The sequence below is a fragment of the Marmota monax genome, unplaced genomic scaffold (assembly GCF_021218885.2).
Source record: "Marmota monax isolate L192 unplaced genomic scaffold, Marmota_monax_Labrador192_F-V1.1 WCK01_AAM20220418_F8-fsc00003, whole genome shotgun sequence".
In the NCBI taxonomy this organism is placed as follows: Eukaryota; Metazoa; Chordata; class Mammalia; order Rodentia; family Sciuridae; genus Marmota; species Marmota monax.
The window spans coordinates 19,581,722-19,608,079 of record NW_026694084.1 but is presented as its reverse complement, the minus strand read 5'-3'; the positions used below and the strand labels follow the sequence as shown (position 1 = coordinate 19,608,079).

At 34.9% G+C, this 26,358-nt stretch overlaps 1 protein-coding gene across 7 annotated transcripts in view; it reads left to right on the top strand.

Moving 5' to 3' along the window:
• The window catches only part of Csmd3 (CUB and Sushi multiple domains 3), a 1,151,628-nt gene that overhangs the window by 455,523 nt on the left and 669,747 nt on the right, over positions 1 to 26,358 (top strand). For all 7 annotated transcript variants that reach the window (XM_046464911.2, XM_058585685.1, XM_058585684.1 and 4 more), the window contains one exon: positions 12,718 to 12,842. In XM_046464911.2, the coding sequence (XP_046320867.1) occupies positions 12,718 to 12,842 (125 nt within the window). The remainder of the gene's footprint in view (positions 1 to 12,717; positions 12,843 to 26,358) is intronic.

The window sequence follows — 26,358 nt, the reverse complement described above, 5'->3', positions numbered from 1 at the left end:
ACACTGACTAGATCCTGGATGTAGGAGATAAAGAGTTAAATAAGATATCATACTTCCTTCCAAGAGTTTACAGTATTCAGCTTGTATCCTCGTGACTCATAGAAGGTTTCTGCCAATCTGCTCAGCATACTTATTTATTTTTCTGCCTGCTGTTTGTGGAGTCTGTTTTTCTACACTGGCTGTTAGTATTATCTTTTAGACTTCCTTTAGCTCTAAAGTTTCTTCTCAAGGGCAAAATAATCTTTAACCACTAACTAGTTAAGGATCTGATACATTAGTTTCTAGTTTGACTATGAAAAAATTGAATTCTTTAAATATAATATTATGTGGGTTTTGTCAGAGTTTAGCTTCTCAAGTATAAAAATAAGTCAAGGTAATAGTTACTCACTTGTTTTTACTTGCACAGAAATCATAATATAGAATGTTGATACACTCCCTTTCTATATCTGTGCTTTTGTGCATTATAGTTTTCAACTGACCTTGTAATTTATAGAGAAGAAGTGAAGGAAAAGGCTAAAGAAGGCAAATAAGAAGATCTTACCTTCCTTGACAATTATGCTAAGGTATACTAAAATAACTTGAAGAGTTGCAATGAAAAATCTAAACTATTCATTGTAAACTACATACACATACAATGCTTGTGGTTTATTTTTCTTTCAAAGTTAAGAAAATCCCTTGCCCAATTCTGAATTCCAGAGATATTCTTTGGCATCATAAAAATTGATTAAAAAATTGATAATATTTTATACAGCTGTTTGCATTTTAGTGCATAATCTATTTTTTTAATTTTCCTGTAAATGGCAAAAAAACCCTCAGAGTTTCTCACCGTGTCCTGCACAGGGAGAGGAATCAGTAATCATATGGAGGTGTGGAATGGCTTGAAATAAAATGCTGAAAAAGTAGTAATAAGAAATAAAGACAAAAGAGACAATAAATATACGGAAAACAGGGGCTTAGCAGGGTGGAAAAGACCTGATGGGTCTGATCTTAACAAAGAAAGAAAGCTCACCAACATTTATTTTATAGAGAAACACATAAAAGGAATTTATTATTAGGAAGGGTTCTTTATAATAAAGAAGAGGTGAGAAGCTGTGGGAAATTGGCTTGGTTGGGGCCTTATCACTTGCTCAGTAATTCTTCATCCTCCAGGCAGCTGGCACCTCAAGGCTGCTTAGGCACACTGGTATCTCTTTCACCCAATGTTTGTAGGCATCTAAATTCCAATCTATAGAACTCATGTATTTCATGGCACCATTAACTGTGGTCACAGATGGGCATGACTTTCTACGCCTTAGCATGGAAAGATTCCCAGATGTGACAGTCAAGATGTCCAAGGCATTGGAGTTCAAAAGAATAATTAATTTGCCACTCCTGACAAGGGTTTATCTCCACTCCTATTCCCCTATTTGATTTTCAAAAGGTAATACTGAGATTTGTCCAACATTGATTAAGGGCCTATTTTTCTTTTTGTTTTTATATTTTGTTTTTACTAGAAAGACATTTTAATGGAATAGAAAATATTAATTATAATTCATCAGTATAATTCAATTTTCATGGTGTATATATATTAAAGAAATTGCCTTATAGTAAGTCATTATGTTAAATGAGAACTATATAAAATTTAAACATCTCTGACTTTTAGGTTATATGTCTTTTATTCATTGAAGAGGTATGACAACATAAAAACATGATTAAGTATCTGATATATATTTGGGCAGATTTTGCTTTAATAAAAAACAAATCGATTCATAGAACATTACAACTAGAATGCATCTAGGGATAATCTAATCCAATCTAATTAGAATTTTCCTCAGTGAGCTATAATACTGATAAACTGAATATGGAGAACTGAGTGTATTTTACATTTTAGACTTAATAAGGCAAATAGAACTTAGTATGCCAAATTTACACTTGTGACATATGCAATAATTTATTATTCATTGCCAGTATCTCTGTGTAGGATTTAAGATATAAATATTAAATATGTGTAGACAATGTTCAATTTAAGTGCTCTTTCCCATCTATAAAACATTGAGCAGTTCACAAACAATGAGGTAGTTGCTTTGTGCATCAATCTTTGCACTTCAAATATCAATCACAAAAAGCCTCTGGATTACTCTTGCATATTTATATTTACTTGGTGAGAAAATAAATGACATTGACAAGAGTAGATCAAATGAGATTTTATACAGGATAGTGCTTTGTAAACTAAATGCCTTATTCAAATATTAATTTTTAATATTCTTTTAAAGATTTATTCTAAGATTAAAAAAAAATCACCGGAAAATTTATAACATTGTGTATTAGAAGGCTTATTTCATCTATTCCTTAGGAATATTTTCTTAAACTGAGATGAACTTTAACTATTTAAACTTCCAATTCAACTGATTTCCTCCTGACAATTGTTCTTATATAAAGATACATAGTAATTTGGGGCTTTTTAAAAAACAATTAATGGGCTACTAATATTAATTTATTAATACTTAATGATAACATAAGTTTTGAAATTCAAGACAAATAGAATTATTCTCTTTAAAATACTTCAATTTGTTGCTATCTTATAGGGTTGTGAGATAGAAGGAGGAGAGTGAAGTAGTAACAGGTATAGTTGTGCCAAGGATGTGACCTTAACCTTGCCTATTTTATGACTTGCTTTTGTGAGGCATATTTTATGCATATACCTGTTTTAGTCAGCTTTTTCACTATTGTGACTAAAAGATTTTACCAGAACAATTTTAGTGGAGGAAATTTATTAGGAGGCTCACAGTTTTCAGAGGTCTCAGTCCATAGACAGTGGGTTCTATTCCTCAGGGATCCAGGTGATGCTGAACATCAATGGAAGATTTGGAAGAGTGAAACAGCTCACAAGATGATCAGAAAGAGAGAGAGAGAGAGAGAGAGAGAGAGAGAGAGAGAGAGAGAGAGAGAGAGAGAGACACTCTACTTTTCCACTTGCCAGATACAAAATGTATATCCCAAAGGCATGTCCCAAAGGACCCTAGTGTTTCAGCCATACCCTACCTACCTTAAGTTTCCACTTAGCTAATTCCATCAAGGGATTAAGACACTGTTTAGGTTAAGGTTTCCATAACCCAATCATCTTCTCTAAACCTTCTTGCATTGTCTCACACATGAGAAAAATCCATAAAAATATCCAATGTGAACTCTAAGACCTCACTTTGGAATGATGAAAACCACTAAAAATTATTTTAACCTAAATAGTAGCTTTAAGTCTTTTTAGGCCTTAGATTGAGTACTAATTTCATCTTACATTTTGATTTGCAGGGGTTATATTTTCAGATTCTAATTTCTAATCCCATTGACTACTCCTTAGCCAAAAATATTTTATCCTTTCAATTAAATCTGTTTAACAATTGTATTATTCTCAAATAATTTTAACTCCCTGTTAAACATATTTCTATCACAGGGGAAAAGACCCTTGTTTAAACTTTTAAATTATCTATATCTTGTAACTTAAAAGTATGTGCATATTGTGAATTTACAGAAAATTATATTACCTCCTCATCCTTTGTACTAGTAATATTCAATAATACTACAATTTTGTTCCCTTTCCATCAGAAATATTATTATCCTACCATGGTCTTTCCTTTATTTTATAACACAGAATAGATCTGTTTAGTACTTCACTTGTTATGTAAAAATACTGTTTATCTAAAACTGAATATCTATTAAAAATGATTAATAAAGATGCAAAATTTAATCTAGTGAATAAAACCAAACAGAATAGAAAGCAAAACAAAGAAAAATTAATAATAAGAGCAAAGCACATGGTGACAAAAATTTATTTGATAGGCTCCAGAAAGAGAAATATAAAGATAACAAGAAAACTGTCATATTTTTCATAATTGCAATTGTACTAAAGTTAAAATTTTGAAATCTTGACAGATAAAATAGCAAGGATTTTCCAGAATTCTGAGGAGTGTGAGGGTGGTAGGAGGGGAAGTGGAATAGCAGTGGGTACTGTTAGAGATACTGTGCCTAGGATGTGATGTTAAGCTTGCCTGTTTTGTTTGACTTTCTTATGTGATACAAGGATTCTGAGGATAAGTAACATACCACAATCAATTTTGGAGATGACAGAAAAGTGCTTAATAATAATAATGATGATAATAATAATAATAATTACCCTTCTTTCTGAAGGTATAGCATTATAACTCCTTATATTGCCATTTTCTTTTAGCTTAATTAACTATTTAATAAAGAGCTGTTCTTATAATAAAATCTATACTAACTAATGTACTTTCTAGGGTTTCTTTCTGAACAAACCATTCCTTTGGGTACTTCCCTTTTCAAATTGCCCCATTTTTCAACATATTATGTTTCATAGGTACACCTAAATGCAGGAAATAAAATCATATGAAAAATGATTTTCTCCTAGAGATTGAATTTGAACTGACAAGAAATGGAGCATTAGCGATCATGGAAGGTATACTTGAAACTGTACAAAAAATGTCTTTTAGTCTAGTTTAGAAAGATTAGTAGGGTAGTTGTTGGTCTGAACATTGAATGAAGTACTGAAAAACCATGAGCATTTCACAACACAAGATGCTCTGGAGAAATATCCAGATGGTCATAACCAACAGCACAAATAAAGAAGTAGGTAAAAAGATTGAAATGCAAAGTTGTGTGACTGCTGAGTTGGATTTTCCTTCCATTTGGTATAGTTTCGTCGCTGCTGATAGTACCTATGCAAAATAATAACATTAATTTTATAAGGGTGTTACAATAAGCAATATACATTAAAAGATTTTTTAAATTCTCTTTTGAACAGAAATTTTGGTAGGAGTTGAAAATCCTTTAATCTATCTAACAATTAATATAAATTTAGAGTCACAACATATTATGAAAATAAAATCACTTTTTATCCATCATAGATACATTTAATAATATATAATTTCTATAACTTACAAATAATTGAATTATAACTGTCACCATGAGGAGGTGCCAGAAAGGGGGGTTGCAATTCAGGATGATAGGTTCTTGACATGTCTAGAAAAGAAATTCAGTAAGTGTCAAATAGAGGCACAGAGATGTATTCAGGACATCAAGGAGTACACATTCAATTGAGAATATTGGTGATCTCAAAAGTGAGGCATGACTTTTATGGTCTCAAGCACTTGTTTTAAAGGAAACATAAGGAGTGGACATGGAAAGTTATGTGGGGATGACATCAACTTGGTGATCACAGGATGGTTACTGATATTGTCTCCATTATTTAATCAACAGATAACATTTGGAATGTATTCTATATTATAGGTTTGTTAAAATATCATTTTTTCATTTGATTAGTACATTACATGGGTTAGTAAACAGTGCACAGTGAAATTTTCATAAGTGAGTGTATTTCCAGTTACTTTAAGATGGTGAATGAAAATTTGTGGACTTCTCAGAAATTGGGCAGTGACAGGCCCAAAGGTAAACTGGCTTGGGGAGTGAAGGTATGAAAAATTTCAGCACAAGCCTTTTAAATTAAACTCATAGTCACTTTTTCCTTCCATTTCCCCACTTTCTACCTATCATTTTCAATTTTTATTTTTTTGTTCCACCTCAACATTATGACTTTTACTTCTAGTATAAAATGAGAATAGGAATATTCAAAAGAGAAGGAGTAATAATGGCACAAAAAATAAGAAAGAAGCAAGGACTCATTCAAAAACCCAATAAAGAAACATGCCTTCTATAAGGAGAGTCAATTGGCCTGTTTGTACAGGAGGGAGAATTGACTTTAATAAGAAAATAATTGGAATTATGGAATGAAATTTTTAAAAAGAACAGGTTAACAACATAAAGTGATTTCAAATTTTCTAATCCCATTGACTACTCCCTAGCCAAAAATATTTTATCCTTTCAATTAAATCTGTTTGACAATTGTATTATTCTCAAATAATTTTAACTCTCTGTTAAACATATTTCTATCACAGGGGAAATATATGACCATATAAAAATTTCCCACTTCATATTTCTTTTTGGTAAAAATATGCTCAGAATTTCTTATGTACAATTATTAATATTTGAAATTGCTATTTTAAGTATATTTAGTGATTTTTTTATTTTAAAAATATTAAACTAGCATTATTGAGGACATGCTGGTGATAGTTATTTCCTACATCCTTAGCATTTTGATCTTTTTAGTGTAGAAACAGTTTACAAAAGCTTTGACTTTTGTATCCTTTTTACCTAGATAATTTCAACTTTTACAGTGATTATTTTTTAATTATTATCTTTGTTGATGATTTTCTGCATCTGTCAGGAAATTGACAGGACTTTTTTTTTTAATAAAGAGAGAGAGAGAGAGAGAGAGAGAGAGAGAGAGAGAGAGAGAGAGAATTTTAATATTTATTTTTTAGTTATCGGCGGATACAACATCTTTGTTTTGTATGTGGTGCTGAGGATCGAACCCGGGCCGCAGGCATGCCAGGCAAGCGCGCTACCACTTGAGCCACATCCCCAGCCCCGACAGGACTTTTAAATCAACCAAAAAACCTAATAACTAAAATAAATAAACAAAAACCTTAAATGCAAATTCACTCTTATAATGCTCTCAATTTTCTCTGCTGGCTTATTTCTAAGATCTTCTCTGAACCAAGCACCAGCAGTTGTCCTGCCATATTTTTATATTTTTCCATATTTGATTTATTTGATTGTGATTAAAATTAGAGGCTCACTATCTTGGGTCAAAAACTGGTGAGGATTTTTTTCAATAATAATCATAATGGCACTTAAACATGGGCCAGCATAATCCTGATGAAGATCACCACTTCTTTTCCAATGTCATTACCTATCATATGTGTGATGATTTGATGTTTTCAAATTCAAAATGTGTTCTATCATTTGTTTTGAAATATTCTATCAGATTGAATAATCCACTAAAGTGGAAGGTTGTATATAGCTGGACAGGACAGACATCCAGCTGGTGTCAGAGAAATTACAGTGGATTCTATTTACTTTCCTATATTCACTTCACTTAACTGAATAATTTCATACACACACACACACACAGAGAGAGAGAGAGAGAGAGAGAGAGAGAGAGAGAAATTTAATGAACCTTACACAGTTGTGTTTGCAAGGAAGGCCATCCACAAGAACCACAGAGGTTCTTGGTCACCAGTTTATTGTGATCACAGTGGAAGGATTTCAAGCAACTTTGTCAGAGTAGCAAGCATGAATTTATTAGAACAGCTGAGAACAGGAAAAAAGGGAATACTTCCAAGGGAGAAAAGGAGAGAGTGGGTCCCTTCAGAAAGGAGAGGAATGAATGATTCACCCCTCCTGCCCTCCTGTTTTATTGGGGATTCCAGGGAAGTTTTGAAGAGTCCTGCATAGATTCACTTCTCGACTTTTGACTGACAGTAGGATTATATCAGACTTTCAAGTGCCCACTATGCATAGCCTTACACCATGGAGGGGAGATTTTACTATTGTGACATGCTAAAGATTCTCAGCAACTTTGAGTCACTTTGGCCTTCAGACCGGTTCTTATTGGAAGTTGTTCCTTATAGATTTTATAGTTAGAGGGCTTTGCTTCTAATTATCCTATTGCCCTGAGCCCTAGAATCTGGTCCATGTAAAGGTCAAAAAAGTTGCTCCTTCAGAAGAACTTACATTCTTATCAGCAGGGAATGGCCTTATTTCTCCTGTAGATAACAGGTTGTTTGCTGAGGAATGTAGCATATCCTACTGACTTAAGCCAGTCAACACCAGAGCAACCTTAGGCAAATTGCCCTTGGAAAGAGAGCATTTGGGGGTCAGCACACTACTGTTCACAGAACCATCTCTCAAACTCATGTTTCTACCACTCACGTTTGTCAGTCACCCATTGACTTAGGTTATCCTTAAGTTTGACTCAAATCCTAAAGAAGTTCATAAATTGAAAATAGTACATTTGTTCAAAATGTCCATACTATGATTGTTGTGCTTTGGCTTTACTGAGAAAATGAGTTATTTCTATTTATTTCTGCTCTTTGTGTGGTAGTTTTGCATCTTTATAAACTTTGTATAAAATATGTTCAAGTGTAGCAGTAATCCTAGACAGGGATGCTTGCAGAGCCCAAAATAAAAGCTTCTGTCCAATAGTGGTGAAAAAATTAATGGTATTCACAATAAAAATAAATAGAAATATTTAACACATTAACAGTTTCAATTCTGCTTAAAGCAACTGTTAACACTTTACTAGAATTATCTTGACTCCATGAATACATAGATTTTTAAAGCTTAAAACAAACCTAGAAAAACTTTTAAATCAGAAGACAGCCATGGATTATGTGCCCAAAATGCCACATATGATGCTTTTAAATGTCATTGCTTAAGTTAACCTAATGTAAAATATTGAAGCAGAAAATTGCCCTCCCTTCAACTTGAGAAGACTCCCATCTTCCTACCTTCCTTTGCTGTGCAGTTTGTCAGTCAGTGTTTCCAGTTTAATCTGAGCTCCTAAATCATTGTAGGAAATATTCACCAGGGTATTGTCTTCCTATGGACACAAAGAAGAAACCTTTTGATTCTAAGTGAAGAAATTAGGAAAAGCATAAACCTAAAATTAGAAATAAATCTTAATGATTAGGTACAATAAGGAAAATGGGAATTCCTGGGGCAGTAAACCTGGTAATGGTGTTTGGAATATAAGTTGTATATCAGATAGATGCACAGGCAAAAAGAGAGAGGGGGGGCAGGGGATGCTATAAATAAGAAAAAAAAGGTAAGTTTCCCACATCAGAGATTAAAATAAGTTGTGAAAATGAAATTTGAGTATTTATAATTTTCTCTATTTGTCTTGACTTTTAAATTTGACTTTAAAAGCAAAGAACTCCCAGACTATCAGGACTTCATTATGACCTGATTAAGGGGAATAATTGAGTGTCTTGATATGTGTTAAGCACTATATACTTTATAAATGATACTTCATTACATTATCACAATAGATGAGGTTCATAAGATTGTTATTTTCTCAAAAATTGGTATAGGACACAATTTGGGATTTTAAAAATCTCTCTGACTTTGTAATCTATATTGTGAACTAGTATGTTACTTCATTCTACATCTGAAAAACTTCCCCTAAAGTTATAACTGGAGGGAAAAAAAGTTGAAATTGCTCATTTTTAGCAGGAGGGGGCAAAATATAGAAACTTTAGATACCATCCCTAGTCCTTGATACTAGTCTTTGATATGGTAGCTGGTTTAGTTAGCTTTTTCATTAGTGTGACCAAAAGACCTGATAAGAACAGTTTTAGAGGAGGAAAATTTTATTAGGGGCTCATGGTTTCAGAGGTCTTAGTCCATAGATGACTGAGTCCATTGATCTGGGCCTGAGGTGAGGCAGAACAACATGGCAAAGGTGTGGTGGAGGAAAGAAGCTCAGGACATGGAACCAGGAAGCAGAGAGAGAATTTTCTTAGAAAGGACAAAATATTTACCCCCAAAATATATGCCCCCAGTGATGCACCTCTTCTAGCTACATGCTTCCTGTCTACAATCACAACCCAGTTAATCCCTATCAGGGGATTAATGCACTAATTAAGTTAAAAATCTCATAACCTAATCACTTACCTCTAAACTTTCTTGTATTGTCTCACGTATGAGATTTTGGGGGACACCTCATATCTAAATCACTTAGGTATTTGTTATTACCAATTGCCTGTCTCCAATTTCCTACAATCTAAAGATACAAGTTCAAATACTTAAACATGATAACACTTACTCCTTTTAGCATGATTAGCCTGGTTAAAATTACAACATCAGACCCAACCCCTGTTCAGGTCCTATACTAGATCATCTTCTCTTACTGCCAATATTGTATTACCTTTCTACTACAGTTGCCATCATATCATCTTCATGAGAGCTCAGATTTTTGTAATAGCATGCTAGCCAAACTCCTCCCTTCTAACTTTGCCCTCTTGAATTGTATTCCTTACTCAGCAGCCAATTGTATCACTTAAAAACATTAAGTAGCATAATATCATTCAGTTGGCTCACAGACCTTTAATAACTGTATATTTCTTTTAGAATAAAGGTTAAAATACTTGTCATAACCTACAAAAGTGTAACCAATCTGCCTGAACCCCTACCTGCTTCCTTGTCTAAATGCCATACACATTTCTCCTTCATTTGCTATGCTGTAATCATATTAATTTAGTTGCTATTTCTTGAACACTGAAAACAAGATAGGTATCAGAAGGTGAGTACTTATGGCTTACAAGAAACTTAAATAGCCTTGATAATTTCTTAGCCTGAACTAAGAAAATATGACATTTTGTCAAGTTATAGAATAAATATATAACTGAATGTATTAGACTATACTAAACAGATATTAGTAAACAGTGTATCTGCAAGGAATGACATTTATTCATGTATATAAACTATATTCTATAGAATATTTGAAAGTGTCTGGAACTTTTTCAGTGGATTGGAAGAGACAATAAGTAGACAATTATACAATACCTCAGATATTATATAGGAAAATAACATGGAAGAAGATTATGGATTAAAACGTAGTTGTGTTTTACAGAGTGGTCAAGGACCTTATGAATAAGATTACATGTGAGAAAAAAGCAGAAGAGATAATAATTATCAGAGATACAGCCTCCTACAGAAAGGATTTTCCATATTGATAGTAATAGATAATATAAAGACTCTAAGGCAGCTGCATACTTAATATGTTTAAGCCATAGCAAGGAGCAGGTTTGCTAAAGAACAGAGATGGAAGGAGAAAACTTAGAAAATGAGTTCTGAAAATTATCAGGGGTCAGATCACAGGGACAATTGTAAGGGCACTCCTTTTATTCTGAATGAAATAAGGAAACACTGAGAGATTTGAAGTAGAGAGTGATCTAACTTGAGCTAATTCTTTTTAAATTGCTCTGGATATTATTTTGGTACAGAAAATGGAAAGTCAAGAACAGAAACAAGAAAACAACCAATAATGAAATTAACTATTGCAGTAATACAGATGAACACAATGGTGGGTCGTCGGTTCAGGCTAATGATTGTGGGGAGAGAAGCATTTAGCAACTAGAAAACAAAATTCCCATTTACTGAGATGGGGGAAGAAAGAAATGCCAGAGAATTGACCTTTATATATATATAAACTTGTAATACTGTTCAAACTATAAGATAATCAAAATAAAACTTTAAGTCATTAAGAGGTCCAAGAGGAATTAAAGATTATCTTTTTGGTGGTTATATAGTTGTTTAATTCATGATAATTCATTGAGTTGTGCATTTTTGTATACTTTTCTGAATATGTCATATTTAAAATAAAGTCACATTTTTAAAAGGTGAAGGAAAACATATGGCTCCTGAGGAGATTAGATTCTAGTGCCTATAGATTTTTTTCTCTGCTTAACCCAGTGTCTTTCGTCATGGCATTTTTCTTAGTTTAGGTCTCTTGTCTTCTTCAGTCTTTACCAGAGGCATGCAAACTTATTCCAAAAAGAGCTGCATATTATTTATCATATAGTTTGTGGGTTCCAGAATCACCACTACTACTACTCAACTCTGTCATTACAAATATGACAGCCTAAAATGAGAGTATAGCTATAGTTCCATTGAACTTTATATATGAACATTGAAATTTGGATTTAATACATTTTTTTACATTTAAAAATGTTATTTTTATAATATCTTTTCAAACATTTTTAGCTTTGGGGATGTACAAAACAATGGAACTAATTAGACCTACAGGAAACAGTTTACCACCCTTAGCCTAGATTATTTGACTTGTTTTCTTACTAGTCTTTCAGTAATTACTTTTCGTAATAAGTGTCCTCTTTTCAGAGATATCTTCTTATAAGAAAAATGTGATCATATAATTCCCTTGCATGAGTAGCTCACAGAGCTGGTTAGTAGTGCACAGAGATGGTTAGGCAGGAGAGGTGCTGATCATACATGGCTTTGAGTGAGACAGGAGGTGGAGAAGTTCTTGGGGACTTATTGTTGAAGGGCTTTTATTCCCATATTAAATCCAGGATCTTGTTTTTTACTGGTGGGTTATTATTTGAGGATATTAGGAAAGAAAATATATGGTCAGTTTTTCATTAAAAAAAACATTCTTTACCCTTAGCTATTAGGTATTGTAAAATGGAATTTTAGCAATTTTGTGTTCACTGGAAGGAGAAAAAAATTCCAAATTGTAATAGGTTAAATAATAAATGGTGGGACAATTTTAAATCAACAAATATAGCATGAGATCTATATGAAAAATAACACACGCTTATATCCATCAATACATACATATGTGCAAATGCATGTGGATATTTAATGATATGTCTAAATATCTATACATGTAAATATATTCTAGAGAAGCACTGTGATATGATATGAACCCAATAATTGGTATTTGAATCAGAATGTCTACTTTTTGTTCATGTTTACCACATAATTAGGATGATAAATTTAGTCAATTATTTAACCATAATTTTCACAACAAAAAACAAGACAATTAAACTTGATGATAGCTTTAAATTACTACAGTTCCTCCCAATATGTGCATTTATTGAATACTTTAGATTCATCTGTGAGTTTCATTACACATGCCTTGCATGTCTTGTTTACACATTTAGATACTTTTGGGGTCTAAATCACAGTTAGATATTTCTTGTCATTATGGCACACATTTTATCTATTAGATGTTGCCATTTGATATTAACCTAATTATTATGTTATATTTTTAATCATATTTTTAAATACTTTGTTCAATTTTAGCCTTGGATCAACTGTTCAGTTCTCTTGTGATGAAGATTATGTCCTCCAGGGGGCAAAGAGTATCACCTGTCAACGGATAGCTGAAGTTTTTGCTGCTTGGAGTGACCACAGGCCTGTGTGTAAAGGTAAAAAAAAAAAGCTTTGCAATATATTGTAATAGTTTTAAGTTTTTATATGCACATACACTGCAATTAAATCTTTGAGTCATAATCTGTAAGAACTCATTTAGCTCATGTATTCAATAGTTTTTTTTTTTTTTATTGAAAATCTGTAAAGGTTTTCACTGTGCAAGGTTCCCAAGGAATTTCCATTCTAATAATCATATAATAGACTGAGGTATAAAGTGTGCATCAGAAGACACTAGATTTTTTTTTACCTCTTTAAAAGAATTATGCTTACTCTCCCCATGTAAGCATGAATATAGTTTTTTTAAACCATAAATCCATCTCCACTTTTAGAATGTGTCATTTTTATTGCTGATGTGTACACTTGTGTTAATTTTGGTAGCAGTGGAAGAACAGTTCAAATTCTTTTTTGTTTTTTCTATTTTTTTTCTTTTTGTGGGAATTGCACCTATTGTCTTAAACATGGTAGGCAAGCCATCTACCACTGAGCTATATTCCTAGTCCCAGAGCTCAGGTTCCATAATTATTTAAGTTAAACCCAGACAAAGAAATTAATAATCTTTGTATATTACCACTATGTATATTTGATACAAAAAACCGATTTAAGGAGGGAAGATGGCGGCGAGGGGAGTGCATTGCCCCCGTGTGCTGCTTCACTGTATGGGAGTATGACAAGTCAGGACAGCTAAAGGCTATCTTGTTAGGAATTTCCAGCAATAGTGAGGTGCTCCGGAACCTGGAGGAAGGATTTCCATCGCACGAGGATCGGCTACGGGGACTCAAATGCGAGAGGTTTGACGCAGGGAGGGTAACACTGCTTATTCAGCAAATCGCCCCGCGGCTAGAGTCTGCAGCGCGCGCTGGGAAACGAGGAGATAGCGACGCAGGGATACAGTGCTGCAGTTTCTGCCAGCCATGCAAGCACCGTACTCAGGGCTGAATTCTGGGTTCGAGACGGGGGAAGGAAGCGGTCCATCTCGGTTCTCCACACCGGTCAGACCACAGAGGAGGCCAGCAGCCACCATGTTGGAAAGCTGACGTCACCATCCCTGTTTTCGACTGACCGCAGCTCATTCAGCCATAGAACAGGTAATTTCAGGCTGCCATTCGCCTGCGGCTTGCAGACAGATTGCTAGGGTTCAGTGCCTGGGTGCTTCTTAGAACCTGATCTTATCGGAGCGATCACCGAGCGCGGGGCGGCCAGGTTCCGGCTCCCGGAACCGCCCTAGCCCAGGGCTGCGGAGCCTGCGGAGGCTGCTTCTTGGACCCTGCTCCTATCAGAGCATACACTAAGCACTAAGCGGCCAAATTCCGGCTCCCGAAACTGAGCCCGCGGGGACTGCTTCTTGGAGCCTACCCTTATAGGAGCTTACACCGAGCACGGAGCGGCCGAGTTCCGGCTCCCGGAACTTCCCTGGCCCGGGGCTAGGAGCCCGCGGAAACTGCTTCTCGGTCCGGGTCCTGCTGAGGGCCGGTCAGGACTCACCCGTTGCTTTGGTTGCCTGGCAAGGGGAACGAAATGCTGCCATTCGCATAGGATACCAACATGGCAGAGATCTGATGTCATCAGAAAGCGGCAGAGGAGAAAACTTCATCAATACCAGCGGCGACAGAAACAGTTGGTCTCCTGGTAGGGGGGGTGAGGCGCAGACACCTGAGTCTCCTCAATTTGTCGTCAAGCCAGAGGGGAGGAGCCGGGCAGCCGCCAGCGCCCGGAGCAGACCCAGCGGCTCACCAGCGTGGTGACCGAGTGACCCCAATTGGAGAGGGGGTGGAGCGGAGCCGCCACCCGCACCCGCAAGGTGGGCAGACCCGCGACCCAGTGGTACATGGGCGTGGTAGGAGGGGCAGGGCAGAGCCGCCTTTCGTGCTTGCAAGGTAAACAGAACTGTGACAGCCTGGCGGGTCAGGCCCAGTGGCCTGCCAGTGTGGTACACATGTCACCCCAACTGGAGTAGGGGCAGAGCAGATCCTTCTCCCACGCCCGGATCAGGCCCTGCTGGTGTGGTGGCCACGTGACCCCAATTGGAGTGGGGGCGGAGCGAAACCGCCACCTGTGCCTGCAGGGTGAGCAGACCTGTGACCAACCTGCAGATCAGGCCCAGGGGTCTGCAGGCGTGTTAGGAGGGGCAGGGCAGATCCGCCGCCCGCGCCTCCAAGGTAGGCAGACCTGCAACAGACCAGCGGATCAGGCCCAGGAGCCTGCCGGCGTGGTACACACACCACCCTAATTGGAGTAGGGGCAGAGCAGAGTCGCCGCCCGTGCCAGGAACAGGCCCAGCGTCCTGCAGGCGGGGTATTCACGACACCCCAATTGGAGTAGGGGCAGAGCAGAGCCTCCACCCGTGCCCGAAAGGTGGGCAGATCTGTGACTGCCGGTACGACAGACACGTCACCCCATTTGGAGTAGGGGCAGAGTAGAGCCGCCGCCAGCGCCTGCAGGGTAGGCAAACCTGCAACCGACCTGCGGATCAGGCCCGGTGGCCTGCCAGCGTGGTACACTCGTCACCCCAATTGGAGTAGGGGCAGAACAGAGCCGCCGCCAGCGCCCAGAACAGGCCCAGTGACCTGCCTGCGTGGTAGCCACAACACCCCAATTGGAATAAGGAGAGAGCAGAGCCGCTGCCCGCGCCTGCAGGAAAGATACGCAAGCAGTATGAAAAGACAAGGAAAGAAAGAACCACAAGCAATGCAGGTCAATGCAACTTTAGAAGAGGTAACAGCTGCAGCAGATGGAATGTCAGATAAAGAATTCAGGATATACATGCTTCAGACGATCTGGAGTATCAAGGAAGACATTAAACAGCAAAATCAGACAATGAAAGATCACTTCGACAATCAGAGACACGCCGTCTGATAGAAGAAAAAGTTGGCTACGATCTACATACTGTGGGGTCGGGCTCCAAATTCCTCAATAGGACACCCATAGCACAAAAGTTAATAACTAGAATCAACAAATGGGACTTACTCAAACTAAAAAGTTTTTTCTCAGCAAAAGAAACAATAAGAGAGGTAAATAGAGAGCCTACATCCTGGGAACAAATCTTTACTCCTCACACTTCAGATAGAGCCCTAATATCCAGAGTATACAAAGAACTCAAAAAATTAGACAATAAGAGAACAAACAACCCAATCAACAAATGGGCCAAGGACCTGAGCAGACACTTCTCAGAGGAGGACATACAGTCAATCAATAAGTATATGAAAAAATGCTCAACATCTCTAGCTGTCAGAGAAATGCAAATCAAAACCACCCTAAGATACCATCTCACTCCAGTAAGATTGGCAGCCATTAGGAAGTCAAACAACAACAAGTGCTGGCGAGGATGTGGGGAAAAGGGTACACTTGTACATTGCTGGTGGGACTGCAGATTGGTGCAGCCAATTTGGAAAGCAGTATGGAGATTTCTTGGAAAGCTGGGAATGGAGCCACCATTTGACCCAGCTATTCCCCTTCTTGGTCTATTCCCTAAAGACCTAAAAAGAGCATGCTACAGGGACACTGCTACATCGATGTTCATAGCAGCACAGTTCACAATAGCAAGACTGTGGAACCAACCTAGATGCCCTTCAATAGACGAATGGATAAAAAAAATGTGGCATTTATACACAATGGAGTATTACTCTGCATTAAAAAATGACAAAATCACAGAATTTACAGGGAAATGGATGGCATTAGAGCAGATTATGCTAAGTGAAGCTAGCCAATCCCTAAAAAACAAATGCCAAATGTCTTCTTTGATATAAGGAGAGTAACTAAGATCAGAGTAGGGACGAAGAGCAGGTGAAGAAGATTAACATTTAACAGGGATGAGAGGTGGGAGGGAAAGGGAGAGAGAAGGGAAATTGCATGGTAATGGAAGGAGACCCTCAGGGTTATACAGTGGAGGGGGTAGAGAGAGAGGAGGGGAGGGGAGGGGAGAGGTGGGGAGGGGGGAGGGTGGAGGATGGGAAAGGCAGCGGAGCACAACAGACACTAGTATGGCAATATGTAAATCAATGGATGTGTAACTGATGTGATTCTGCAATCTGTGTATGGGGTGAAGGTGGGAGTTCATAACCCACTTGAATCAAAGTGTGGAATATGATATGTCAAGAAATTTGTAATGTTTTGAACAATCCACAATAAAAAATTAAAAAAAATAAAAAATAAAAAATAAAAAAAAACCAAAAAACCGATTTAAGACAAAATTGACTCAGAAAATTTTTAATTTTTTTTTAGTTATACATGGACATAATATCTTTGTTTTTATGTGGTCCTGAGGATCAAACTCAGTGCTCACATGTGTGAGGCAAGTACTCTGCCACTGAGTCACAACTCCAGCCCCCAATTTTTAAATATAAGAAAAATATTATGAAAATGAAGTAAAATCTTAATTACTTGGTTGAAAGAAGAAGGAGAAGGAGGAGAAGAAGAAGAAAGGGGAAAAAAACAATCAGCTTAGGGTACCTTTCAATTTTTTTTCAATTTTTAAAATAGGAATTCAAATATATTAAGATATATTCATTTTGTATGACTTTGAATTCTAATAAGGAGTTTACATTGAAAAAAAAATACCTGATTATAAGTCACCATGTTTAGTAGTAGTATTAGTAATATCATCTTCAGACATTAAAAAAAACGGCATGCCAATATCATTAGACATAAGCCTCAAGATTTACAGAATCATACATTTGAGGTCAGACTGATTCCCAATAGCAAGGACTTGTAGTCCCTGTCAGTAGAATTAAAAGCTACTTCTCAGATATAAATACCAGTCACTGGCTTGTGACAGAGCATGGAAATAGCTATGATTTCACTGAGACAAGGTTTGAATATAATTGAACAATGTCATACCTTTTCTTGGCTCCTATATTATTACACTCTTTTCCCATCTTCTGAATGCCTCTTTGCCATCTGGTCCACTTGCTCATTTTCCTCTGTTTTAAAATCTGACTGCTGACCATGAAAACCCACTCTCCCTACTCCACTCCCTTGTCCCACCCCCACCATGTTTCTTCAAATAAAATATTGCAATATAAATTAATTGAAATCCCCTCTTTCGAAACTTTATGAAGCTGTATTTGGAAATGATCCCTTGGCATTCTCAGCTGCTTGTTCTTCGTGATGGTTTTATTTATTTTTAATAGTGGCATTTCTGTACTTTTTAATGTCTTAGTACTCAAGATTCTGTTAGCTCTTATTCTTCCTCAAGGAACAATTCATTGAGTTACCACACCTTAATAAATTCTTCATAGATAGGATAAGGATGATGTTGGGGAGATAATGAAGGGGCAGATGTGATTACTATAAAGGGAAAAAGACAAAGTGTTTCAGGATTGGCAAGATATAGAAGGAGAAAGTGACAAATATTTTTTAAAAATGATGTTCTTATATAAATGAATAGAAGAATCTTGTGCTGTTAATAAATATAAAGGAACTGAAAGGTGGAGCTATGTAGGATAGAGTATTCATAGTTATCACAACATTTTTATCATTGGCACCATTTTAAACACTATGTTGCCAGGCATTATGGTAACTGTGGCATATACTTTATCTCATTTAATCCTCAAAAGAAACTGAAGGAGGCAGTATTATTTCCATTTTGGAAATGAAAAACACAAGACACAGAGAAATCTAGTAACTTTCTCAAATCAAATGGCTAGAAAATGCCGAAGTTTTTAAAAAAGAATTTTTATAAAATGGGGAGAAGCCAAACTTCAGAGTGTTAATGAGGGATGAGGAAATTACAAATGGAAGCAATGGATATACTCTATTCACTTGGCAGTAGCAACCCAGAATGAGAAAGAAGAGAGAATTCTCAGGTTCAAGTATATTGATTGTCATATGTAGATGCTTTTCATTACCATTCTCATTCCTAAAGGCTTACAAAATGGCATGTAGAATAGCAACATTAAAAATAAATTGGTAGTAAAGTGGGGATGATGAAAAGATAAACTAGTTACATGATCTTAAAAGTTACACACAATTATGTATATAACTTTTAAGAAGGGTTTCTATATTAGATTTAAATATTACAGCCACAAAATATATAAAGAAACATGACCAGTTTATATAAAAAATATTTATTTATAAAATACAAGTATAAAATGATAAAAGTAAAGCTAATATTTTTTCTGGCTTAGAAGCATAAAGTATCTTGCATAATTATGAAATGAGCACTGAATAATATGTTTTGAAGGGCTACTTTCATCAATGTCCTGCAAATGAATAGAAAAGTAAACTGCAGAAGGCTGAGTTCTTATACTGTTCTCTGCTGAAGATGAAATTGTATTTATCAAGAGAGATATAGTGAATATCATGACTTCAAAATGATACATCCCAAGTCTCTTACTTTGGTTTTACATAGATAGATAGATAATGTGCATTTTTTTTGGTAGAAGAAAGAATGTGAAAATCGATGATATATTCAAGTAAAGGAGATTAATGTTAACACAGGAACCAAATCTCATACCAGAAAGAATCTGTAGCCAGATCATGGAATTAAGATCTATATATAGTAAGATTGAGACTGTAAACCATTTTTTTATTCAAAACTCTCATTTTGATAAAAAGGAAGGAATCATATTAATGATTATAAATTGTTAAAAGGAAGAAATAATGTATTACATTATTTTGTTATTTTTAATAAAACTATGACACAAAGGGTAACTCTGTACTGACTTCTGTTCTGACTGCAGTCTCTACAAATGTTTGTGGAATATTAATGTACAATTGTTTATCTGATTCCAAGATAGTTGGCGGTGTAGTATACATCTCTGTATAATGATTAGCTAGAAGGCATAAAGGTGATGTGTTCAAGATTCACATCTTTATGTGAATAATGAATATTTTGATGTGATTTCATCTAAATTTACATCATTTCTTCAGATATTAATCACATATCTGTAGCTTTATTTTCTTATTGCTTGAAAGGCATATATGTGTATGGTTTATAAAATAGGTTTTGGTACTAGAAATCACTATATGTGGTCCTGGAAACAATAATGGAAGGAACATGCTTAAGAAGTAATTGAAGGTTTAAAATGACTATACACTTCAGTCTGAACAAAAAATAGTTCTCATGTCTCATGGATGTTTGGATAGAATAAATACGGATTTTTTTTTCCAGAGAGCAGCATAAGTATCAGTATCAGTGTACTTCACATTTTGAGAGATTATTAATATTGCTGCTCTCTATGTTTTGCATGGATGAGAAATCAACAAATGATGATACTTTAAAAGGACCAAAAGTTCACACAGACCACAAATTATGAATAAGAAGTAAAGAAAAAACTCAGAAATTAATATTGGTTGATTTTACACAATCTCAAAAAGTAATTCTCATTCCCTAAATGAGATATGTATATATAGCAGTTGCCAGTTTATAGTTTTGGAGGCAATTATTTCTTCATTAGAAATGCAGGAGATATCCAAAAATTTGTGCTTACACAAATGAGCAGCTTTATGCTGTGATTAATATATAGAATGCTCATTTTAGACCTTCTTGATGTTCAATAAAACTGTATTTTGAGAGCAAAATTGATAATTTTTAACTTGGAAACATTTGAGAGAGGTAATGATGACAGATTAAACAAATTATTTTTTTCAAATTTTCAGTCAATATTTATGTGTATGGTCCCAAATAACAAAGTTTTTTTTTTTCTCTTAAGACACGAGGGACTGAACTACTCATGGGAATAGTGGAATGGGTAATTAAGAGGGTATTAGAGAACATAAAGAAAACTGGAAACCATGGAATCACCTTTTAATTTCTTTACTCACTGATTAAATTGTTTATTCATTTATAGATATATTGGTAAATTTATTTTTATCCACTCAGCATGCATTTATCAACATGAGTGTGAAAGACTAAATACTATGTGTGATATTCAGTTTGGAATGCTTTTTAACATTATTGTATATTGTTTTACAAAACATAAACTCCAAACTAGATAGTATATAGTAGAAAGCCTTTTGTATACAAGATAGGGGCAATTCTTTGCAAAATTCAGATGAGGAAGATTATTTCTGTATTTGGAGATGATGGGTCATTAAAATGGAGGGAATAACATGGGCAGAATTATGGAATTACTTTGCATATCAGCCAAGGAAGTTGAATGCAGAAGTCATTACAAATATAAGTATTATATTGTGAGCAAAATCAAAATGTGAATAGCATATCTAGGGAACTGATTGGAGGAGAATGGTGTTCTAATTTGGTTGGTCATGTGAAAATGTATAGAATAAGAGATTAGAAAATTTATGTATTTCCTCCTGTGAAATGAACCTGGAAGCATCCTAATGTGCTATTCCATCCAATAATTCCAATACTTAAACTATATTAAGTCTTTCATTTGAACTACAATTTGTCCTACAAATGACTGACAGATAAATCCCATAAAAATCTCACATTAATCCCAAGAATGTTTAAAGACCCCATGTTGTTTCCATTTTTGTTCTGTAAGCCAATAAAAGGAAATAATAATTCCAGGATCTTAAGTAATTCACCCTTATTATAATAATTATATTTTTTGGAAAAAGATTATAATATAAGTACCTAAATCATAGGAGGTTAAAAATTTCTATAAGGATAAAATGGTGCAATTCATTTAAAGCACTAGTATACAGTATGAAACACAACAGAAATATCAACGATGGTGTGATGGTTGTGGTGTTCCTGCTGTTGCTACTAATCATTGCTCATTCATTTGATTTCCAAAATCATCCATGATTTCTATCTATTTAAATTTGTTTTTCTAACTATCAGCAGAAATTTATCCTAATATCTTGACACTGAGCAGAATCACCCCTTCAACTTTCATTTATCTGATATGATCTGTCCTTGAGCAACTACTCTAATAACCATATAATGCTTGGTTCTCGAGATCTTGCTCAATTTTCACCCCCTCCAAAAATCCTTTCCTATTTCTATATCATCTGTAACCTTCTTCTTTAAATTACTTTACATTTACTGTCTTAATCACACGACTTAGCATTTCTTTTTTGGCAATGTTCCCTAGTCATTTCATGGGCAGTAAAATTACTTCTTCAACCAAAAGCACTCCAGAAGGAACAAAACAATCAACTGTTCTAAAGTGCTCAAATTTTGAATAGATCTCTGTCAACTATTGCCAGGAAGAGGGCAGTAATCGATGAATTTTATCTATCCATTGTCTTTGATTCAATAAAAATGAAACTGAATGAGTTTCAATTAATTTCTTCATATACAAAGTAAAAAAAAAATCATTACACAGGTTATGTGACAGATAATTGCTTTCCAAACCTAATAGTTATGACCATCTTTAATCAATATTTTAAATATATTTTAGTGTTAAACTCTTCAAAATTCTTTCACATATTTTACAAGTTCCCTCTCTTATTTAATTCTTATTTACAATGTTTAGTTCAGTGACCATTGCATTCAGATATTTGTACACATAATAGTTGATAATATATGTTAAATTGTTGTGGTAAATTTTAATTAATTATATAGCAAACAGTTTAAGAAGATATTAATGTGATCACTGTAAGGAAAGAAAGTTGCTCTGGTACAATGCTTCCTGTGATACAAAAGCAATTAGAAAATTTTGCCCAAGAGCAAACCAGAACCTGCTGGAATTTATCAACCAGAAACATACATAGCAGGTGTTTTTCAGTAGTTGCTGTTGATGCTTTCTTAGTTTCATGGAATAATATTACAGATGAAATGATGCATAATAAGGTTGATATTAGCAATTAATTGAGTGACATATGGTGAAGAATATAGACAGATGGTGTAGATATGGAAATTTATCACACATTCATATTTCTTGGTGGTCATTTTTTTCTAAAAGTGATAGTTCAAGATTTTATTTTATAATTTTGATTAGCAAATAAACCTTACTATGCTCTACCAATTAACAGATTTTAATAATGTGTTATCCATGGTACTTTATGGAAATTAATGGTGATTCATTTATAGACAACTTATTTATTAGTATAAAATAGATCATTTAAAATTTAAAACCTTCCTAACAATTAGTAGTTTTGCATTTCAGTGGTGTCCTTCCAGTAATTGTTTAGAAATATATTTCATTTGTCCTATCTTAGAAATTATTGGAAAATTTTTCAAGTAATGAGTAAATAAATATTTCTGTTTTGGTATGTTTGGGGGAAAATCTCAACAGATATCAAAGAGAACTTTCTGTTTCAGTTCAGCTACCTCCTGAGACAATGACCTTGCTCATTTGCTTGATCTTTCTTGTACTTTACTCAGCTTACTTGCAAATCCATGAGGGTATATGCACAAGGTGATGGCTATGGGCTTATTCTAGGTTAAATTTTAGGTATTCTCGAGTATCGTGTTATGGCTCTTTTGTGATGTTAGAACATGTTAAGGTTGTTTTTAGTTCACTATACTTTTTTTTTTTTTTTTTTTTTTTACTTTTTCAGGCCTAGTATCTGTCTCAGTTCCTGCCACACAGGGCCAATCATAATTTTAAAAATGTTTGATTAAGCTATTGCTGACAAAATTCTATAGTTTTCTATAGCACTATGCTTTATATATCAGGTTTTTAAAAAGACAATGTTGCATTTATTTAGTGCCAAAATTGTGATTATTGATCATCAGATTGGTTCAAAGTAATTTAGATTCTTTGGATCTTTTATATCTCATTTACCATGAAAATATAATTTCAAATCAAGGTAAAGATCATTTATTTTCATGTGTTTCCTTACTATTAGTGTAACCATATAGTATTTTGATATTTGAGTATGCATATTTAACTAAAAAAATTGACTATATAGTGATTCTTGAATTTGCTATATATTAACAATTGTTATTTTGAAAATTTTTCAAAGTAAAATAAACATTTTAATTCTTAAAATCAATCAATATTAATTCTATTGGATCTGAGTGATGAAAAATAAATAAGAATATAAACTTTTTAATTTTTAACAAATATAGTTGTGAAGCCTCAGAATTTGAAATTTAATAGGGATAAATAACTAATGCAATTTTTTTTCGGGGATGTACTGGGGATTGAACTCAGTGCCACTTGGCCACTGAGCCACATCCCCAGCCCTATTTTGTATTTTATTTTGAGACAGAATCTCACTGAGTTGCTTAGCACCTAGCTTTTGCTGAGGCTGGCTTTGAACTCATGGTCCTCCTGCCTCAGCCTCCCAAGCAACTGGGATTACAAGTGTGAGCCACCATGCCTGCCTCTGCTGGGGGGCCTGCCCTTCTAGCATGGACTGTGGGAAGCTTGAGGGCGCCTGGAGATGGTTTTGGAGTACAGTGTCTGCTTTATTGTGCAGCAAAAATAGCTTTTATGGTGGGTATTTGCCAATTTTACATATAACAGTCATGAAAGGTCAGAGGTGATACACAACATATCATATTATGGGAGTTCAGACACCAAGAGTTAAGAAATTGCCACGCAGGCTGACCTTGTACCAACAGGGGAATAACTTCCTGTCAAAGGAGCAAGGGAATTTTGCTTGCCAGTGTTCTAACAGCTCTTTGTCCCAAAACATAGTGTTCTATGTTAGGACTTCCCTGCTACACATTGAGCAAGATAAGCATTCCTCCATGAGGGTCCAGAATCAGGCCCACAAACACAATACAATTTTTTAAAAATAATAACTTCAATAAACAGAATGGATGATTTATCTAAACTAAGCAACAAGGACTGAAAATTTTGGAATGTAAAATATTAATGTGAGGAGGCACAAAGGAAAACTAATGAGTCAGCACATAAAATTCAAAAATTGGAAGAGAAGCCGCCTAGTTTGTAGAAGGAAATTTCAAAAATTCTTAAAATGAAATGACTGACTTTTTTTCTGTTTTTAGTAAATCTTTAATGTTCCTGAAAATTCTATTGTGATGTAGAAAACCTTATTACTCGTGTTTGCGTACAGGATGTACTCTCAGCAGAAAGCTCTCAGAGATCTCTGATGATTTAATAAACTTTCCACTAATTCTGATCACATAAAAAGATGGAAGAATTAACAATGCTGGAAAAAAGACTCTCTTACCTTGCTTCTCAACAGTGAAATCTAACTTTCTTATTGTTATAAAATAGCAGCAGAGCTAGTTCTGTTCATGAGGGGTAGTAGAAAAATTGATCACAATATGACCTCTGGAATGTCTGAAGCTTTTTGTATATTCACCGAAAACGTACAGTTACACCATGCAAATTCATAGAAACAATGTGAACTGGGATAAAATACATGCCTGGAAAAGATAGACACCAAATAGGAAACAAAAAACAGGGGCATACATATTAGTGGGAAATTTCAATAATTTAATTTATTTGAATTTTTTCAAATCATATTTTTTACCCTTGATATGAACATACAGAATATTTTGATTCTTTTCCTTATATTAAGCAATATGTTACATTCTTCTGCTTGGCTAGTCTTATAATAATTTTTGTGATGATCTGGGTATACAGTGTCAGCATTTCTAACAAGTAGCAATGTCTGGTACATGGCAAACATACTCACAAATACTTGAATGAACGAATGAATGAATCCTTTGTTTACCACTGTGCTAGATCCAATATAAGAGGGGAAGAATAGAACTGAATTAATTATGCCCTTGAGCAAATTACAATCTCATTGAAAACACAGTACATTTAAATAAAACAACCAGAGAATATCCCTAATGGAACAGAGGCATTATTCTACAGACAATATTCAAATCATAAAGGCAATTCAAAACAAAAAAGACAGAAATGATAATATTAACTTTAAGAAATAAATTCAATTGACCATGAAAATGTCACTTAGTCACTTTATCTCTTAAGTTAAAAATTATTCCTGTAATTTGAAAATTGTTGACTTATTTAATAGCATTGATATTTACATGGTAATTCAGTTTTCTTTAAAATATAACATGTAACATTATATGTGATGTTTACATGCTAATTATTTACATATTAAGTATTTGTTGGCATTATTGGGAGCTTGTAGAAAATGTAGGCACTAGGACAGAGTTGTAGGACATAGGTCACTGTGGGTATGCTCTGAAAGGGTATATCTTTTCTTTGGCCCTTTTCTCCCTCTCTGCCTCCTGCCATGAGGCAAGCAGCTTTGCTCTGCTATGCCCTTCTATTATGATGTCCTGCCATACCACAGACCCAGAAAAAAAATGGAGCCAGCTGATCATGGATTGAAACCTTTGAAAATGTAAGCCAAAATAAATATTTCTCCCTTAAGTTGTTTTTTTTTGCATATATATCAGTGATTATGAACAGAACAACAGAGCATATAAAATCTATCACAACCAATTAATCTCAACATGTATATCATTATATCTCTTAATTTTTCTCACCCTCAATAAATATATATTGTCTAATTCACTCACCAGTCCCCAACCCCCTGCTACTCTAATGAGTAACTTTCATGACCCTTTATATACACCTTTTTTTTTCTGTCTTGAATATCTTTCCATCTCTTAATCACTATTTCTGTCTACCTCTCCTTCTTGAATCTCTGTTTATCCTTTATTTGAAATATTCTGGAAATCTTCTAGACAGAATAGTTTCT